The sequence below is a fragment of the Cornus florida genome, unplaced genomic scaffold (genome assembly GCF_030987335.1).
Source record: "Cornus florida cultivar Cherokee Brave unplaced genomic scaffold, ASM3098733v1 CherokeeBrave_3.0.0_Hap2_Chr11, whole genome shotgun sequence".
Classification (NCBI taxonomy): domain Eukaryota; kingdom Viridiplantae; phylum Streptophyta; class Magnoliopsida; order Cornales; family Cornaceae; genus Cornus; species Cornus florida.
Genome location: NW_026775581.1, coordinates 50,704,024 through 50,724,020, shown reverse-complemented (window position 1 = coordinate 50,724,020; position 19,997 = coordinate 50,704,024). Strand labels below are relative to the sequence as shown.

The 19,997-nt window shown below is 34.0% G+C and overlaps 1 protein-coding gene across 1 annotated transcript; it reads left to right on the top strand.

Moving 5' to 3' along the window:
• The first annotated feature begins 10,240 nt into the window (after nt 1-10,240).
• On the top strand, nt 10,241-19,318 carry LOC132286186 (plasma membrane ATPase 1). The gene is made up of 21 exons (XM_059788467.1): nt 10,241-10,583; nt 10,684-10,803; nt 11,081-11,179; nt 11,376-11,513; nt 11,728-11,862; nt 11,938-12,117; nt 12,214-12,420; nt 12,501-12,620; nt 12,717-12,836; nt 12,935-13,057; nt 13,140-13,244; nt 13,371-13,515; nt 15,845-16,009; nt 16,162-16,400; nt 16,588-16,620; nt 16,742-16,823; nt 17,138-17,298; nt 17,744-17,929; nt 18,061-18,243; nt 18,388-18,566; nt 18,965-19,318. The coding sequence occupies exons 1-21, from the start codon at nt 10,530-10,532 to the stop codon at nt 19,059-19,061; spliced, it is 2,871 nt and encodes a 956-aa protein (XP_059644450.1). The 5' UTR covers nt 10,241-10,529; the 3' UTR covers nt 19,062-19,318.
• Nucleotides 19,319-19,997: the final 679 nt, after the last annotated feature.

Below are 19,997 nucleotides of genomic sequence, written 5' to 3'. Positions count from 1 at the left end.
TTTTTACCCAAAAAGACTGTCAATTCCATGTCTTTAGAACTTATTACAATGATCCCGATGCGTAGAGACCTGGTTGGGGCCTTCCGGATCAATTCGGGACTCAAACGAGGAAGATTTGATGAAATTAAGCTTTTAGGGCTCGAGCACACTAATTAGTGCTCGAGCACTGATGGAAAATTCTCGACCTATTTCAATATTTTCGGCATGACTTTTTATTCAAAAATCCAAATTGGAAAACTTAGCGGCTATAGAAATAAGACTCGAAATTCGACGTTTTTATATCTAATAGAAATTTTGATATTCGTATTCCAAATATGTCAAAATAGTGTTACTACATCGGAAAAAATTGTTGGAAAAAACTAAGTATTAAGACTATGCTCGAGCACACGAAACAGTGCTCAAGTACTATCATCCTAGAACTTAAAATACATACGGGAAACACTCCTTTTTGGTTTCAAACAGGCCCAAATGACTTCAGAAGCTGTAAAGCCCATCCAAAGGGGATTAGGACTTGTTCTCCACTATAAAGGAAGATGAGGAGACACATTGGGGCTCTCTTATCTCTTTCTTTTCTCTCTTGGTTCTTCTACCTTTTGGCAGCTTTTAGGGTTTTGAAAATTGAAGATTCCAATTGGCGGTCCATGGGGATGGCTTTTATACCAAGAATGATGATATATTTCCTCTCTATGAGTAGCTAAAGCATTCCTTAGGGAATTGATGTAACCCTAATCTGAGTAACATGGTTTGATTGTTCTTAACTTTAGGGATTTTTATATGTATATTGATTGCATAGTTTTGAGTAATTGACTTAGTTATAATAAATAATTGGGTTTTAATGAAAATAATTGGCTTTTGATGAAATTGATTTTTATCTTAGAATTAATTTTGTTTTAATCAAATTTAAACTATTTTTATTGTGAGAGATTGGCGGTTAAGGGCTTCTCTTAACGGTTTAAGTAGTGATTATAGAATGGTGCTTAAATAAATATGTATGAATGAATATTTTGATAATTCATGCCTAGAGAAGACAAGTTGTATTGTACCCTAGATTAGAGAAGTTAAGTTGACAATTCGTGCCGACCGAAGATGAGTTATGGTTTAGTATTTATTCATACATGCCTTGTTAATTGAATTGAAGTGTGCTTATAGCCACTTGATTCCCTAATATACATAAGTTTGAATTTCCCCATAGTTGAAGCAATTGACCATGCTATGAGGCTAGCTGTGAAGTTAATCCCTAAGTTCTTCTTTCCTTGATCTCAATACTTGTTAACTTAGTTTATTTTCAATTTTATTACACTTTAGACATAGTTAAACACAAAATCATCTTTTTTCTTGAATTAAATTAGGAATAATTTTATACTTAACCATCCACCATAGTCCTTGATGTTTGACACCATCAACATAGTCCTATCATAAAACGATTCATTCTATTGCGAATGATTTTATCATTGATATAAAGCACATCAATTTTTGGTGCCGTTGCGACGGACTATGTAATGGTTATTGTTAAGTTCTGGTTTGATTGTTAGTTGAATATAATTTTCTATTGATTTTTTTTTTTTTTTTGAAGTGCAGGAATTTAGGTGCACGAGATGAATGAGGTAGTCGAGTTGTTAGATATGAGTTAGAAAGTAACACTCCGTTTTGCTAGAGATATTAAACATAGCACCCATGAGACACATTATGTCTTGTTTGTAATTGTAGATTTCATAGGTTATATATATATATATATATATATATATATATATATATATATATATATATTATTTATTATTATTTTTTTGTAGTTTTTTTTATTTGTTTTCTATTTTGTTTATCATGACTCTTTACTTTAGATGTGTGCGATAGTGAGAGTGTGTTTATTAATTCATACCCTTTGGGGACTTGTTCACCCTCACATGGTGGTGTCTAGTTGCTTTCATTGATAGGTTTTTGCATTCAAGTTTGGGGGTACCACCTTACTTGGTAATTGCCTATATTTTGGACGTTTTGATTTTGACATTCATAACTTCTATTGTAATATTGCTCTAACCCTTCTTCTACTTTTGTTCTCATTGTATATTGAGGACAATGTGCTATTCAAGTTTGGGGGTAAGGCAATATAATTGCAAGTTTGTTGATTAATTCCAGATTTTTTGAAAAATTTTGCAATTTCTGAATGGTACAGTTGAGAACATGTGGTGTTAGCAATGATTTTATGTCCGTGAAGCTAGTTTGATGTCCCAAAGCAATTTTTAATGGATTAATACATCATGTATATGGAATTAATGTTATTTTGGAAATATATTGAATTTTTTTGACATCTTCTCTACATAAGTGGTCCACATTATTGGTCTTTCTATATTCTCATGATTTTTGACTTCTAGAGCATTTCACTTGACACATGAGCACACTTGCATTTATTATGTGGGGGTAAACTTGACATCTCGTTGTATTTTATGATTGACTGAGATGAGTTGGTAGGTTTGGAAAATTTGATGACTGTGATATAATGATAGGAATGTATGAAAAAGTAGGTTGTTTTTCACTAAGTAACTGGGACTTTTGCCTTATTAAGCATTGATGGTTCATGTAAAAATGTGGAAAACTTAGGAAAAAAGGAAGTTGAAGAGTTAGTTTGGATTCATTACCTAGTTAACTCGAGTGATTAAGTCATTTGGGGTGTTTGAATACCTAATGCCTAAAATCATCTGATTTGGGAGTCACTGACCCAAAACTTGCTACATGGTTTTCTAGAAAGCTTAAGGGATCCGAACATTCCATAAAACTCTTTTTGATGAAAAAATAAAAGGAAAAAAAGTTGAAAAAAAAGAAGAAAAAGAAAAGAAATAAATGCATACACATGTTAGAATTATTATTTATGCCTTGGAAATCAAAATTTGAAAAATTTGCTAACAAGTTGAGGAAAGTTATGGAATATACATGAGTATGAATAATAAGCAACATAAATGGATGTAAGTTCACCTTTATAAGGATGCTAGAGTTCAAAATTATTTTATATGTTAATTTGAACTTTATGTGGGGACAATAATTGTTACACATGAAGTTGAGGGTTCGAAATTATTTCTGAATGTGCATAGTTTACATACCTGTTGTAATTCTCTGTTTAAAGATTACAGGGATATTTTGCTAAGCTAAACAGGTTATGAGGAGCTAAATGCATTAAAAGCACAAATTTTAGATGTTTGTGGATATCATCTCTGGAAACTCTCACGAGACTATAACTCGTCCACTATGGGTAACCTAGGGGTTTAAGGGGTGTTGCATACGCTAAATGCAATTGTGATTGCAGACTTTATGTTTTTATTTTATTTTATTTTGATTTTTGTTTAGTTTTGTATTACTAAGTGACTAACAATATGTAAGTTTGAGGGTGTGATAAACGATGAATATTGCATATTCGAGCCCTTAAACGTGTGTATGCTAATGCTTTAGTGGTACTTTTATCCGGTTTTTATATTTATTTTTGTTTATTTACTTTTCGTAGGTTTTTACCCAAAGAGACAGTCAATTCCATCTATTTAGAGCTTATTGCAATGATCCTAATGCTTAGAAACATGTTCGGGGTCTTGCGGATCAATTCGGGACACAAATAGGGAAAATTTGATGAAATTAAGCATTTAGGGCTCGAGCACATTAGGGCTCGAGCACTGATGGAAAATTATGGACCTGCTTCAGTATTTTGGGCATAACTTTTTATATAAAACTTCAAATTGGGCAAGCTTAGCAAATTTGTTAAAAAAAACTAAGTGTTGAGACTGCACTCGAGAACACTAAACAATGCTTGAGCACTGTTATCTTGGAACTTAGAAATATATGCAGGAAACATTCCTTTTTGGTTCCAGACGGGCCCAGATAACTCTAGAAGCTGTAAAGCCAATCCAAAGGGGACTAGGTCTTGTTCTCTACTATAAAAGAAGATGAGGAGACATATTGGGGCTCTCTTATGTCTCTCTTTTCTCTCTTTTGGTTCTCCTACCTTGTAGCGGCTTTCAAGGTTTTGAAGATTGAATATTCCAATTGGCGGTCCATGGAGATGGCTTCTACACCAACAATGATGATATCTTTCCTCTTCATTTGTAGCTAAAGCATTCCTTAAGGAATTGATGTAACCCTAGTCCGAGTAGCATGGCTTGATTATTCTTAACTTTGGGGATTTTTATATGTATATTGATTGCATGGTTTTGAGCAATTGACTTAATTGTACTAAACAATTGGGTTTTAATGAAAATAATTGATTTTTGATGAAATTGATCTCTTATCTTAGAATTAATTTTGCTTTAATCAAATTCAAATTATTTTTATCGTGAGAGATTGGCGGCTAAAGGCTCCTCTTAACGGTTTAAATAGTGATTACGCAATGGTGCCTAATTGAATATGTATGAATAAATGTTTTGATAATTATTGCCTAGGGAAGACGAGTTGTACTGCACCGTAGATTAAAGTAGTTAAATAGATCATTCGTGTCAACTAAAGATGAGTTATGACTTAGTATGTATTCATATATATCTTCTTAATTAAATTAAAGCGTGCTTGGAGCCACTTGATTCCTGAATATAGATAAATTTGAATTTCCCCATAGTTGAAGCAATTGACCATGTTATGAGGTTAGCGGTGAAGTCAATCCCTAAGTTCTTCTTCCCTTGATCTCATTACTTGTTAATTTAGTTTATTTTCAATTTTATAGCACTTTAGACATAGCTAAACACAAAATAATCTTTCTTCTTGAATTAAATTTGGAATAATTTTATACTTAATAATCCACCACAGTCTTTGAGGGTTGACACATTCAATAAAGCCCTATCTTACAAGAATTTGTTTTATTACGAGTGGTTTTATCATTGATGTAACGCACATCATGCGTGAGAGAGAATACTGTCTAGAATGAAAGTGTTTCCACGCAATAATGTCTTCTTGTGTAAGGTTTGGAAGGGGGGATGGTATTAAGGTTCATCATAGGGGAAATTAAAGAAGATAATCTTATTGGCTATGCTCACATGTCATTTAGGATTAAAGATGAAACCTTAGCATACTTGTTGATGCCCTAACCTTATCTATTGTTGAGATTAATTGCCTTCATCAGAGGGCCACATGATAGCCAATGATCAAACAAAATTAATGTTTTGTTAGCATTGAGGAATTCAAATCTAATGAATTTCCTTGTTGTGTCTTTAGAGTAGAGTAACTTCCTCCAAAACTATGAGGAGTTGCTTAGTACTTTGATATCCTAATTTTTAATTTTTAATTTTAATTAAATTTTTTTTTTCATTGATTAGCTAGGTATTTGTAGGCTCAATCAACCAAATATTATCAGGATTAGTGAATAGAAACCATATGTGTGCAAAAACTATATTCCAAGTTTCTATATCGGCAATTCCCAAACCTTTTTCCATCTTAGGCTTGCACACTTCTTTCCATGGAACTTTAGCTTTACCATGAACGGGCCAGTGGCCTAGTGGTATCAATCTCGTACCCAAAAGGAGGTCAAAGGTTCAAGTTTCAGAAAAAACAAGTGTGTGTGAGTACCAACTAGGGGAAAAAAAAAAAAAAAAAAAAAACTTTAGCTTTACCTTTAATCAATTATAGTCCAAACCAAAGAAACATGAAAATGATTAATTTAATTGATTTAAGCTATGACTTTGGATGGTAAAATCAAGATATTATTATAATAGTTGTGAATGTAGCTGAGGGTAGATTAGATTAGTGAAGCCAACCTGCAAAGGATAAGGCTTTGTTGTACTAGTTAGTAAATTGATCTAGAATTCTCTCACTAATGGATTGACAATCTTTTGAAGCTAATCTAGTAGAAATGAGTGGGATAACTAGGTATTTTAGAGGGAGACTACCAGTGGGGCGGCCTAGGGAATTTGAAATGGATGCTCTAAAAGAATGATCCACCCCTTCAAAAAGAGTGAGACTATTGGCTGGATTTGGGGAGAGTCCAGCAATAGAGGAGAATATATCAAGAGCTTTTTTGAAAGAATTGGTAAAGACAAGGTTTCTATGAATCAACAAAAGAAAAATGAATAGGGATGCCAATGAGGCGGGTTTGGGATGGATTTGGCTAAATTTTACTCTACTGCATAAGAAGATCATCCATTTCAACTCCGCTCCTACTTCGAGACGAGTTTTTAATCGATATATGATCTCCACTCTGGCGGGGCAAACGGAGTACCAATCCTTTTGTTTAATGGCACCATCTGCCACGTGACATGACTAAGTGAAATTTTTTATTTTATTTTCATAACTTATGATCTATTTGATTTCTTAATTCAGCGCTGAATGCAAAATACGGTAAGTGATTTTAAAAATAAGTTTGTTTGATAAAATTTTAGGATGCCGCTTAACATGATAAGTACCGTTTAAAAGAGGCCAAAATTTTAAGCGTGGAGAAGGTTGCTTATCGCTTATTGCTTATTGCAGAAGAAGGTAAATGGTTGGGTTTAAAAAATAACTTTTAAATGACTACTTTACCCTCATATAATCACGTTCTTTCTTTTAGGGTTTCTCTCTGCGATTTCTTTAGAGCCTCTTTACAATTTCTATAGAAAACAATTATTTATATAATAGAATTTTATTCAATTTCACGTATTTTTTAAAATATTTTTAACACCATTTTTATACCCTACATATATATTATGTAATTATTTATATAATATAATTCTATTATCAGAGAAGAATTGTCTTTCACGTACTTTCTTAACACTCTTTTCAATATCTACTATGTAATCCAAAACTCATATATTTTAATTTTTACTTTCTTTAATCTTTTGTAACATTCTTTTGATATCCAAAACCTATATATTTTAAATTTTCATTAATTATTTATAGAATTGAATTATGTTCTTAGATAAGAATGTTTTTTCACTTTCCTTAATTTTTGTAACATATTTTTCAAAACCCTACATAAATATTATGTAATCAAAACACATATATTTTTAATTTAACTTTCTTTAATTTATGTAACACCATACCTACATAAATATTATGTAATTCAAAACCAATAGATTTAAAATTTCCATAAATTATTTATATAATAAAATTTTATTCCTAAATTAGAATTCTTTTTCATGTATTTTCTTTAATCTTTGAAATGTTCACATTTTTAATGAGTACTGCTTGAATAATGTTAGTTATTTAAGTTTGAATTTATATTTTTTTATTATTAGATTTGACATTAATATTCATTGTTAAATTGATATATTTCATTGAGTGAATGTAGTTGTTTTATTAATATTTTTGTATTATAAATATAAAACTGTTATGAGTATCAGATTTTGAGGGAAAAAATGCAATATGTACAACTTTTAGACTTCAACTTTTGTATATATAATAAACAATCTTAATGAATTTAACGCTTATAATTAAAACGTTAGCAAACAGGTTTTCAAATTAATACATTCAACGCTTATTCAGTACTTGAAATTTTTAGTGCTTAATTTTCGGTTTTTTTTTTTTTTTTTTTTTTTTTGGGTTAAAACTTAATTTTTAGTTTTATCAAATAACACCTTAGTGAAAATTGATCACACATAATTATTAATTGGGATTATATATAAGAAAGGGTAGTATAGAAATATTTAAACATTTTAAATGGCATGTATGTATTTTAATATATATATATATATATTAATCGGGTTTAGAGAGGGTTCAACACTAAATCCGCCCTTGCCCCAACCCGATACAAATTTAATTTTAAATACCATGACCGCCCTAACTCCATTTAAGGGTCTACCAAATCCCCCATTAGGGGTGGAGCGTTCGAAAACTCAGTGGGTCAGCAGAAATTGCCATCCCTAAAAATGAAACAATTTGATGCCTTTACACTTCAATAAAAAATGAAGTTGGGGTTGTCTCTAATACATTTATGAATGATAGATGAAAAGTAATCCCAAAAAGGCAAAGTAAAATAAGGTTCACCTTGCCTAATACCGTTGACACTGTCCAAAAATCCACACAGTTCACCAATATCTTAGACAGAAAAAGAGGCAGTATATATGCAACTAGAAACCCAGTAAATTTAAGGATTGGAATTTTCTTAATAGATTTCCAATTGATAAATGATGAGCTTTATAAAGATCAGCCTTCAGTGTACATCTAGTAGGATACAAATTTCTATGATACCCTCTAAATATTAAGTTGTTCCCAATCTCCTCCCTTGACCAAGGCACTCTGAGCTTTGCCAATGATGTTGGGCAAGATGGGTTTTAGTTTGTATGGAAATGTGTTTGTACAAAATATTACAATAAGAAAAAGGCATAAAATCACTTGGGGAAGTAGGATTAGGAATCTTATATTAGAGATATTTAAAGCAAGATAGGTTGCATTAATCTCCCTAAGAGTTCTACCATTAGCAATTTTATTTTATTATAGCGAAAGACACTTCCTCCCCAACAATTTCCCAATAAATATATATATATATATATATTTAATAGTAGAGGCAAAACATATAATTACCTTTGATCGAAAATTAGCCAAAATACTTTATTAGGTCCCTTACTCCTTCATATATATATATATATATACACACACATACCTATATTTTTCTTTCCTCGTTTCTTAAACAAACACAATATACATTATCTTCATTCTTTGCTATCTATCCTCTTTAATTTCGTAAAAAATATATATATAGTGTAAACATGCACATACAAGTGACCAAAAAAAAAAAAAAAATCATTTTAATCCTTAGGCGAATGTATGGATTTGTATGGTAGTGAAATAAAATTTATTGATTTTTGATGGGAAGTAATTATATGTACACCAGTACGTATTCTTGAATGTAGTTATTATTAATAGAAATAGAGTGCCTTAATTGATTTATTATTATTATTATTTTTTGTGTGTTTATATATTTTCCTAAAAAAAATTACAAACATGATAATAAAATGCATCTTATGCTATGTTTGGTTGGAGGGAAGGATTGAGGGGAAATGGATGAGAGAAGAGATGGATGAATATTTTCGTGTTTGGTTAGAGGGAAGAGAAGAGAGGGAGGAAACAAGGAGGGATGCCTCATCCCTCCTTTCTTTATGTTTTTCTATCTGCTTACGTTTGGGGGAGGAGAAGAGAGAAAGGAGGCATAACTACCTATGAATTGATAATTTATAATTTTAATCTTTTCAAAATTTTTGAAATAAATATCTACCTTTTATATAAAATTATAAAAAGGGTATATTGGTAAAAATAATATAAGAACTCTCCTTCCCTTCCTTCCAACCAAATAAGAAAAAAGTATTACTCCATTCATTATTTCTACTATCTATTTCATTCAACCAAATATAAAATGGGAAAGACACCCTCTCTTCCTTAGGAATCTCTCATCCTATCTCTTCCATTTATTTTTTCGTACTTCCAACCGAACAAAGCATTAGAGTTAGAGCAACTCAATTGGAGCAAAATTGGGCGATTTTGGCGACCCATTTCACGGGCTCGCATGCGTAGGCCTACCTGTTTTTTTTTAATTTTTTGTTGACCCAATTTACTGTAGCCCTGGTCTAAGGACGTATTTGGCTGAAAAAAGTCCCAAAAATCACTTTTTTTTGGGATCTTTTTTTTTTTTTTTTTTTTCCATCTCAACACAACCGACCCAAAGAGTTTCGTTTTTTGGGCATAAAAAGTAAAATAAAAGGGAGAAAATTCATTTTTAATTTTAATTTTTTTATTATTATTATTTTTTGCATATAAATTCTTTTTTTTTTTTTTTTTTTTTTTTTTTTTTTTTTTTTTTTTTGCATATAACAGTGTAAGACACTTTGATAAGGGCTGTTTGACTGACATAAATGATGCCTTAAAGGATTTTTTTGGTCATAAAAAGTAAAATAAAAGGGAGAAAATTCATTTTATTTTTTATTATTTTTGCGTACCTATTGGCATTTGGCTGACTCATGTTTTATCCGCTATATTGGTCTAATTTTTTTTTATTTTTTTTATTAAAAAGCATGAATTTTTAGGGTGAAGTACTCGTGATTTTGGAAGGCATCATAATTTTAATCTATCATTGGGATAACTACTAAAAAACATGAATTTTAACTACGTTAACAATTTGTTGCATATAAAATGTCTTTTATATTCTATTTTCTTTTTTGATTTATTAGGCCAAATTAAACTGATAGCATTACGAGGGGCACTGGGTGGTTGTTATTTATATATTTATTATTAAATTTATTACTATCATTTATTTATTTATTTATTTTTGTTTTTAGCAAAGAATGAAAAATACAAAAGGTAATGGACCGTAACTGTTACTACTCTTTCAGCGGTTCCACTTCTTGTAGATTTGCTGTTGGTGGGTGGGTACCTCATTTTGGTCTCTGAACCAAATCGTTCTTCCAAATCAAGTTTTCATTACTCCTAGTCGTTGGTGTCACTGTGTGTATTGCAAGTTTCTGTTGCTCTCAGGGTCTGTCTGTTCATGGTGGTTCTCAAATGTTTCCTGATTTACAATTGTTTTAATGGTGAGAGTGAGTTGGGGAGTGTGAGTTAGAGAGAGAAATAGAAAGAGAGTGTGGAAAAAGAGAGAGAGGAAGATGGCAGAGAAGTCTGAAGTTCTTGAGGCTGTGTTGAAAGAAACTGTGGATTTGGTAATGGATCTGAGAGCTGATTTGTGCTTGTGTTGGTTGTTATACGTGAATTTGTTTAAATGTTGATTTGGGTTGATGGATTTGAACTCTGTGAGTGCAGGAAAACATACCCATTGAGGAGGTTTTTGAGAATCTGAGATGTAGCAAAGAGGGTCTCACCAGTGAAGCTGCTCAACAAAGATTAGATCTTTTTGGGCACAACAAGCTTGAGGAGAAGAAAGTAATGACTTTTTCTCTAATTTCCTTTATTTCATTTCCAGTATTCTACTTCTTTTGAACTGTAATTCTGATGCCAACACTTCTGACATTTTCTCTTTAATGTACTGTTCTCTCTCTCTCTCTCTCACACACACACACACACACATCTGTTTGTGTGTTTCTATTAGTCTATTTTTGGTGGGGATTGGGGTTGAGGGTGGCATTTCAGCCCTTTGAACTGTAATTCTGGTGTTAACCCTTTTGTATCCACAAAATTTCATCTGTATATTGTGTTTCAGGAGAGAAAATTCTTGAAGTTTTTGGGGTTTATGTGGAACCCTCTTTCATGGGTTATGGAAGCTGCTGCTATTATGGCAATTGCCCTTGCCAATGGAGGAGTAAGAACTTGTTTTTTAGATTCATCTAGCATTTTTCTTGAAACTATGTTTGGTAGTGTGGAATTGGTGTCTTGGCAATTGGAGGAAAATTAGTACAAAATTTTAACAAAGTTTTTTCAATACAATTTCCAGTGAAGCATGAGAGTATTTCATTTTTCAAGAACTTTTTGAATTATGGGTTTCAATTTTTTTGCAGGGAAAGCCTCCTGATTGGCAAGACTTTGTGGGTATCATTACTTTGCTTATTATTAACTCGACCATTAGTTTTATTGAGGAAAACAATGCTGGCAATGCGGCAGCTGCTCTCATGGCTCGTCTCGCTCCTAAAGCCAAGGTGTTAGATATAATTGTGACATTTGCTTGTTTTTATAATCTTAGATTTTACTCATGATATTTGCTTGTCATTATATGTCTGGGTTCTAAATTTGTGATATTTGCTTGTCATTCAATGAAGGTATGGGAGGTGAATTAATGGTTCCACTTTAATTTGCTAGTGTGCATACCTGTGGTTTTAAGTTGGTTTCATTTTCAATTGTATTGTTATAAAGGTTCTTCGAGATGGAAGATGGAACGAAGAAGATGCTTCTATCTTAGTGCCAGGAGACATAGTTAGTATAAAACTCGGTGATATAATTCCTGCAGATGCTCGTCTTCTTGATGGTGATCCATTGAAAATTGATCAGGTACCATTGGTCCGCATCATATATTTATCTTAGATTGCTCAAGTTTTAGGGAGGTAACTGACATTGTCTTTGCAGTCTGCTCTGACGGGAGAGTCCCTTCCGGTAACAAAAAGCCCTGGAGATGGTGTTTACTCTGGTTCTACTTGCAAACAAGGAGAGATTGAAGCCATTGTCATTGCCACTGGGGTTCACACCTTCTTCGGGAAGGCGGCACACCTTGTTGATAGCACTAACCAAGTGGGACACTTTCAAAAGGCAAGGAAGTTGAAATGCAATGCATTTGTTCTGGATTAGCTATATTCTTTTAGGCCTCAATTTTAATTCCATTATATTACTTCTTGATTTTATTAGGTCTTGACTGCAATAGGAAATTTTTGCATTTGTTCCATTGCTGTGGGGATGATTATAGAAATTGTCGTGATGTACCCCATTCAACGCCGGAAGTATCGTCCAGGGATCGACAATCTTCTTGTGCTTCTCATTGGGGGAATTCCAATTGCAATGCCCACAGTTCTATCGGTAACAATGGCCATTGGTTCTCATCGCTTAGCTCAGCAGGTTGGCTAGGTTCCTTGGTTGTTTTGGTTTGGCTCTGGTTTGTTGATGTATTTGACAAAATATTTGAATAATGACTTCAGGGAGCTATAACAAAGAGAATGACAGCTATAGAAGAGATGGCAGGTATGGACGTGCTTTGCAGCGACAAGACTGGAACTCTGACGTTGAACAAGCTTACTGTTGACAAGAATCTTATTGAGGTCATTTGCCACCATTTGCTGAGAATATGTGCATCTCTTTCTGCGAGACATTTATTGACTCTTGTTCTAAATGTGAGCCTGAATTTATCTTCTCAGGTTTTTTCCAAAGGAATTGATGCCGATACTGTTGTTCTGATGGCAGCTCAAGCCTCCCGAACAGAAAACCAGGATGCAATCGACGCTGCTATAGTTGGGACACTTGCTGATCCAAAGGAGGTACTTGATTGATAAAAGAATCTTTCTGGGTAATGTATTTGCTCTTGATGCTTTCACTTAAGTCACTTCTTTTCTTTGGTAATTATCACTGCTGACAGGCACGTGCTGGCATTCAAGAGGTACACTTCCTTCCCTTCAATCCTACAGATAAGAGAACAGCATTGACTTATTTTGACAGCGAAGGCAAAATGCATAGGGTCAGCAAAGGTGCACCAGAGCAGGTTCATACTTTCCAGCTTTATTGGCTTGTACCTTTGTTTGTCAATTTCTCATCCTAATTCCTGCCTTAAATATGGCTTTTAGATTCTAAATCTTGTGCACAATAAGTCAGACATAGAGCGTAGGGTTCATGCTGTGATCGATAAGTTTGCAGAGCGAGGTTTGCGGTCACTTGCCGTAGCATACCAGGTAACTGGGTTTCTAATTCTCATTCACAATCCCTTTATTTATCATATGAAATGTTAATAACTGGAATTGATTTTATTTTATTGATTCTGCAATTTTTGATATGGCAAACCCTTCCTTTTAATGCAGGAAGTCCCGGAGGGAAGGAAAGAGAGTTCTGGACGCCCATGGAAGTTTATTGGTCTCATGCCTCTCTTTGACCCACCCAGGCATGATAGTGCAGAGACAATAAGAAGGGCTTTAAATCTAGGAGTGAATGTTAAAATGATTACAGGTGCATTATGTTTTGCGGTCTTAAATTTTTGGCTTGTATGCTGTAATTCAATTTGCTACAATATCAAAGGGGGATGCTTAAAGCTAATATAATATGCTTTTGCATGCGACTGAATGATAATTCTTTTAGACATTGTTATCATGAGAAGTTACATATTTCTCCCATTCATCATGCCTAGATTGCTTTAAAGATAAATGGTCCATTTAGTTGCTTTATGCCATGCACTGGACCAGAAGACTTGCTTTTACTTTAATTTAGTGAACCACCAAATACAGGATAAGTTTTGCAATTTGTTTTTAACAGGAATCTTGTTTATATCTTGCCACTTCACGTCTTGCCTTTGGTGGTCATTATTAATATAACTTTTTCCGTACAGTTTGTAGTGGATAATCAAAGCTCGCTAAACTGGTAAACCATGATGATATAAATTAATTATTGTATCGTTGACTCTTTTTTTTTGGCTTACTGTTGTCATCATTTGACTTGGCCTGGATATATAATCGATGCATGGTGCACATTCAACTAATTTTGATTTTTTTTTTCAAGTTTCCTTTTTTTGTTCTTTTTTTCTTTATTTGATAAACATTGTCTAATGATTTGAAATGAATTGATGATCTTGGTGCTTGAGAGCTATTAAATCCCCATATATTCCTTGGCTTTATGGGTTTAAATTATGAAATTAGTGTTAGTGTTGAACATGTGAAATTTGGAAGGATGACGTATTCTAAATGGCCAGACGCGTTTCAATTATACTTCTGGGATATTGAAAGAATGATCTTTCAATCACTATGTAAAATGGATGATATAACATCTCCGAGGGATTATATTGCATCAAAAACAGCATCCCATGTAAGTTAGTGGGAAAAAGTACAATGGAATCTGTATATTGCTTGAAAATCTTCCAGTTATACTTTATATTTATACATGGAAACAAAATTTGGCATCCATGTTGACGTGACATGAGTATGGTATATGATATGTGTCTAGCACATGAAACCAAATCAGATACCCCAACCCTCCAAATTTGATGATTGAAGAAAATAGAAGATTTCGAATTTGATAGTAAAGAAGGGAGATAGAAGGGAATCCCTTTTCTCATTGCCTCCCATTCAATTGAAATTATGATAGAGTTTATCCTTGAAGAACAATAATATCATATAGTACACTATTATATTTCGTATAATTTAGTTTCTATTTAGATGTGTAGGATGAGTCGACGTACTTGTATCTTACTTTTGGACACATTTTCCTGTATCCTTGGATTAGGGAATTAGGAAGATCCTGCACTTAAAACACACACCCGCACTTGATACACATATCAAGTGGTGTCAGTATTTTGGTGGACTCCATATTATGCCATGGCCTTAAAGTGACCTAGGATTGCCCTCCTGGATAACTAAAAGTGCATTGCTTAAATTTTAGAGTTCCATTTAAAAGTAATTTTCTTGTAATCAGATATGTTTTGCGTTTAAAATATTTATTCATTGTATGCTTCATCTTGGTATTTATTGGCTGGAGGTAGAACTTGGAAAATTGGTTTTCTTCTATTTGGGGTACTTGGTTGTGAAGATCTTAGAGTAGGGAATGCTGACTTTATCTTTTGCTCCTTCTCCATGTTTATCAAGGAGGGCCATCTTTAATTTGAATGTATGACTAATGAATTTGAGTTAGATATACTTGTCTTGTAGTTTTCTTTTATCACCATCACCATCACCATCACCATCACCATCCTTACTTTCATCACCGTCCTTACTTTCATCCCATATAAATGGGGTCAGTCACATGAATTCCATTTTCTCCATTCTTTTATATTACAAGCCATGTGTCCCATTATATTTGAAGTTTTACAGTGATTAGAAAAAATTCTGGTGCATCTTCTGGTCTGCCTTGTAATGTCCATCTCGCCTAAGCAAGCTTTCTCTTATTTTATCACTAATAGGTGTCGCTCCTAATTTTTTCCTCACATGTTGATTTTTTATCCTATCTCTCCTAGGAATTTCTAAAAGAAAAAATTCTCACTTCTAGTCGCTTGTATCATCCATCTTAGCATTCTCATTCCTCTAATAAAAATTTCTTTTCTTTTATAATAAAAGAGAGAGAAAATGTATGTGTGGAGTAATACAATGTTTGCCTCCCTCTGAAAACATGAAGTATCTGATTTGGTGGATAACATTCATTATGTTACAATATGGATTTTTGAAACTTGCCCTTATATATGTATTATTTATTATTTTCCTGGCTGTTTGCCCATCTCATTTCAGAATTGTGTGCGACAAGTTTTGAGTAGTCAGGTTTATGTACCAATTTCTGAACTCTGAAACCTCTATAGGGGATCAACTGGCAATAGCAAAGGAAACTGGACGTCGCTTGGGGATGGGAACCAACATGTATCCTTCCTCTGCTTTGCTGGGACAGAACAAGGATGAGTCTATTGTTGCTTTACCTATTGATGAGCTCATAGAGAAAGCTGACGGTTTTGCTGGTGTTTTCCCTGGTATGCCTTTTTTATGTTTGTTCAGGTGCTCTTTAGTAAGATCTGAAATAGGCCTGACAGGAATTTAAAATGTTACTGTGGTACCCCCAACATGTTCTCTCGCAGGTTGTTGGTTGTATTTTTTTGGCTTATTGTGGTTTTTATTTGTTCAGAGCACAAATATGAGATAGTAAAGCGCTTGCAAGCTAGGAAACATATCTGTGGAATGACTGGTGATGGAGTTAATGATGCTCCTGCTCTGAAGAAGGCTGACATTGGAATTGCTGTTGATGATGCAACTGATGCAGCTCGTAGTGCTTCTGACATTGTCCTTACTGAACCCGGTCTTAGTGTTATCATTAGTGCTGTTTTGACTAGTCGGGCAATCTTCCAGAGGATGAAAAATTACACGGTAAGCCTTGGTTCTTATGAAATGCAGTGGTCTTAAAGACTTGCTTTATTGCCAAAGGTTCACTTTTTACTAAGCCCTTCTTTTTGGGAAAATTTTATTTCTACTGTGTATGAGATCATGCACCCTCATTGCTAGCATCTTTGCAAGCTCACCAACTTATTCATTCATTTATTTATTTTTTTTGCAGATTTATGCTGTTTCTATTACAATCCGTATTGTGGTATGTTCTATTGTGGGTTTTTTGGGAGGTTTTTGTTTAGTAGATGGTGTCTGCTGATCACAATATTTATATGTCTTCTTAAATTCTTTCACCATATTCTGTATGTTTCTGATTGAGACAGCTTGGTTTCATGCTGCTGGCCCTGATATGGAAGTTCGACTTTCCACCCTTTATGGTGCTCATCATTGCAATCCTCAACGATGGTTTGTTCTTTCTTCTCCTGTCTCCCTCTTTCTCTCTCTGTCTCACTTACGTGTATATACATGTATCTGATCTTGTACTTTTAAGAAACAATTCTGTGATTACTGAGGCATGAACTGATCTAAGGAGTTTATATTGGAAAGAGTTAAATAGATAGTCTGCCCATTTTCCTATTTATCTTAGTGACATTACTAAAATCCCATCCACAATATTTTTTCCCATCGTACTGAGATCATTTATTAGTCTGCTGTTGGGTTTCCTAAACAACTTACTAGGTTCTTTCCTTTGCATCTCTCTACCACTTGTGACATCTCAGGTACCATTATGACAATATCGAAGGATAGGGTGAAACCATCTCCTCTGCCAGACAGCTGGAAGCTGGCTGAGATTTTCACAACTGGCATAGTTCTTGGTAGTTACCTGGCAATGATGACGGTCATATTCTTTTGGGCAGCATACAAAACAAACTTCTTCCCGGTAAGCAGGCTTGCCTTCGTTTAAGTCATGTATCTATTCATGGAAGATGAACCTAATTTTGTACATGCCTTCTGAAATAATTTTTTATTATTAGAATTTTGTTTAGTTGTCAATTTGGTTCCACTAAATTATTCGTGTCTGTTTCTATATTGAGAAATTTCACGCAACACGTGGTTTACAGAATGGGATTACTAAAACCTTCATCTGGTAGTCGTCCATGGAGAATTAATAATTTCATGTTGGTGTATGCATTTGCATGTGTACTTGTTAAGACTTGTCACACAGATGGTATAAATCTATGTGCTGGTTGGACTTGTTCTCTCTTCTGTTTTTGTTGTCTATTCTTGAATTTACTCTGCTTATCGCATGCATTACTTGCTTTATGCGTTCAGTATTTGTGATGAATTAGTTTTTAGTTGTCATACTTTCTTGGTTAATTTGTCAGCGGGTATTTGGGGTGTCATCTCTTGAGAAAACAGCTCATGATGATTTCAGAAAGCTTGCTTCAGCTGTGTACCTTCAAGTGAGCACCATTAGTCAGGCTCTCATATTTGTTACACGATCTCGGAGTTGGTCCTATGTTGAGCGTCCCGGCATGTTGCTTGTGGTTGCTTTTTTGGTTGCCCAATTGGTGAGTCAACTGCAAGAGTGAATTCCTTTTAAGTGATAAAGAGAACCTTATTCTTCATCATTTTTTATTTTTATTTTTCTACTCTCCCATCCCTGAATAGCCACTTAATCTCTATCTTCTGTTATGAGCAGATTGCTACTTTGATTGCGGTTTATGCAAGTTGGAGCTTTGCTGCAATTGAAGGAATTGGATGGGGTTGGGCTGGTGTGATTTGGCTGTATAATATCATCTTCTACATCCCGCTTGATATCATAAAGTTCCTTATCCGCTATGCTCTTAGCGGGAGGGCCTGGGATCTTGTTATTGAGAAAAGGGTACTGATTTGCATGACAATTTGATGGTTTTGTTGCTGCTGAAATATTTTGTTTTATTTTGCAACCCCACTCAACAACAACCCCCCCAGAAAATACTTATTTATTTATTATTCTTTCCTTCTAATAGATTTCTTTGTTTTACAGATTGCTTTCACCAGGCAAAAGGATTTCGGGAAGGAACAACGTGAACTTAAGTGGGCGCATGCTCAAAGAACTCTTCATGGTCTGCAAGTACCCGACACCAAAATGTTCAGTGACAGAACCAATTTCACTGAGCTTAATCAGATGGCAGAGGAAGCCAAAAGGAGAGCTGAAATTGCAAGGTATGGACTGATCTTAGCAAGCTGTTGTTTCATTCTGATTAGCGGACTAGTGGTTTTTTTATGCCTTTATAGTGATATTAGTAGACCTAACTCAGATATCACCTATAGTCATTCGGATATGGATTAAAAATGTTCAATGGATTTCGATCCTTTTGCTTGACTAATAAGGTCATTGCTTTGGTCTGTTTGGTCATCCAAATTAAGTTAGATCTGTTATTGTAGTTCTCGTTCACTAGAGGATTTGGTTTGTCCCAACTTTGTTTACACCACTAAGACTATATTACCATATACCTTTTGCATTAGTGGGGTTTGGTTATACCCGTTGTTTAACTTTTGTTGGCATATATGAATCAGAAACATATTTTCCTGATGCGTTCTTTTTGCGTGTCTTTTTGCAGGTTGAGAGAATTACACACACTTAAAGGTCATGTAGAATCGGTGGTAAGATTGAAGGGTCTCGACATAGACACAATTCAGCAAGCCTACACAGTCTGAGGAGACAAATATGTGAGATGTAATTCACTAGTGCTGAGATGAGAGGCGTATAATCAGCATGTAATTGTGAGTTACCCTTGAAATGACCATTGAAATTAGTTTTTCTGTGCTTTTCACTTTCATATATTGGGATGCTTTTCTAGGCTCGTAAATGTGTGGTTTTTTTTGTCACATGTATTGCCTCACATATCCTTGCAATACCCAAATTGGTAAGCACTTTTCAATTTATGAGATGTTCTGGTCTTTTGGTCCTTTAATCTTTCCTATTATTTTGACTCTTCCTAGTTCAGCTAATAAATTATGTCATTGAAAGTGTACGAGAAGCAAAACTTGGTGGTATTTTTATTATTTTAGGCCTTGTTTGTCCTTCTGATTTTATTAGTTCTAATAAAGCAGAGAAATTTATTGCTTCTAAACATCTCTTCCAAGGCTTGGATTCTTAAGTGCTTGGTGTTTTGACAGTACTCACTACCAATTTGCCTAGCATGTCACAGGCTTGACATTGCAGAGACAACATTTTGTCGATATCTGCAGCAATGGCAATCTCATTGTCATGTGATATCAAGGGTGCAGTTGTAGAATTCGGTGCTACATCCATCGGGTTCAAAGTAAATTGGGGATGGCTTGGGGAATTGAATAAAAAGTGCAATCCAGGAAACTGTGTAAATTATGATATAGAGAGACAGTTGGGAGATGATCAGGGATCTGCAAAAGATGATGCATTTATAGGAAGAGTTGATTTAAAGAACCTAGCTTTTAGAGATCTAAACAAAGTGTACAAAAGTGTTGAGAAACCCATTCTGCAATGAAAGGTAAAAGAAGAAAAAAATTCCTTGAAATTCCAGAAAGATCAGGTTGTGTTTGAAGAACTGTTTATGCTTCCTTACCTGAGATTATTGGGATTAATTTTCTATCAAATTTTTAATAGAGTTGCTT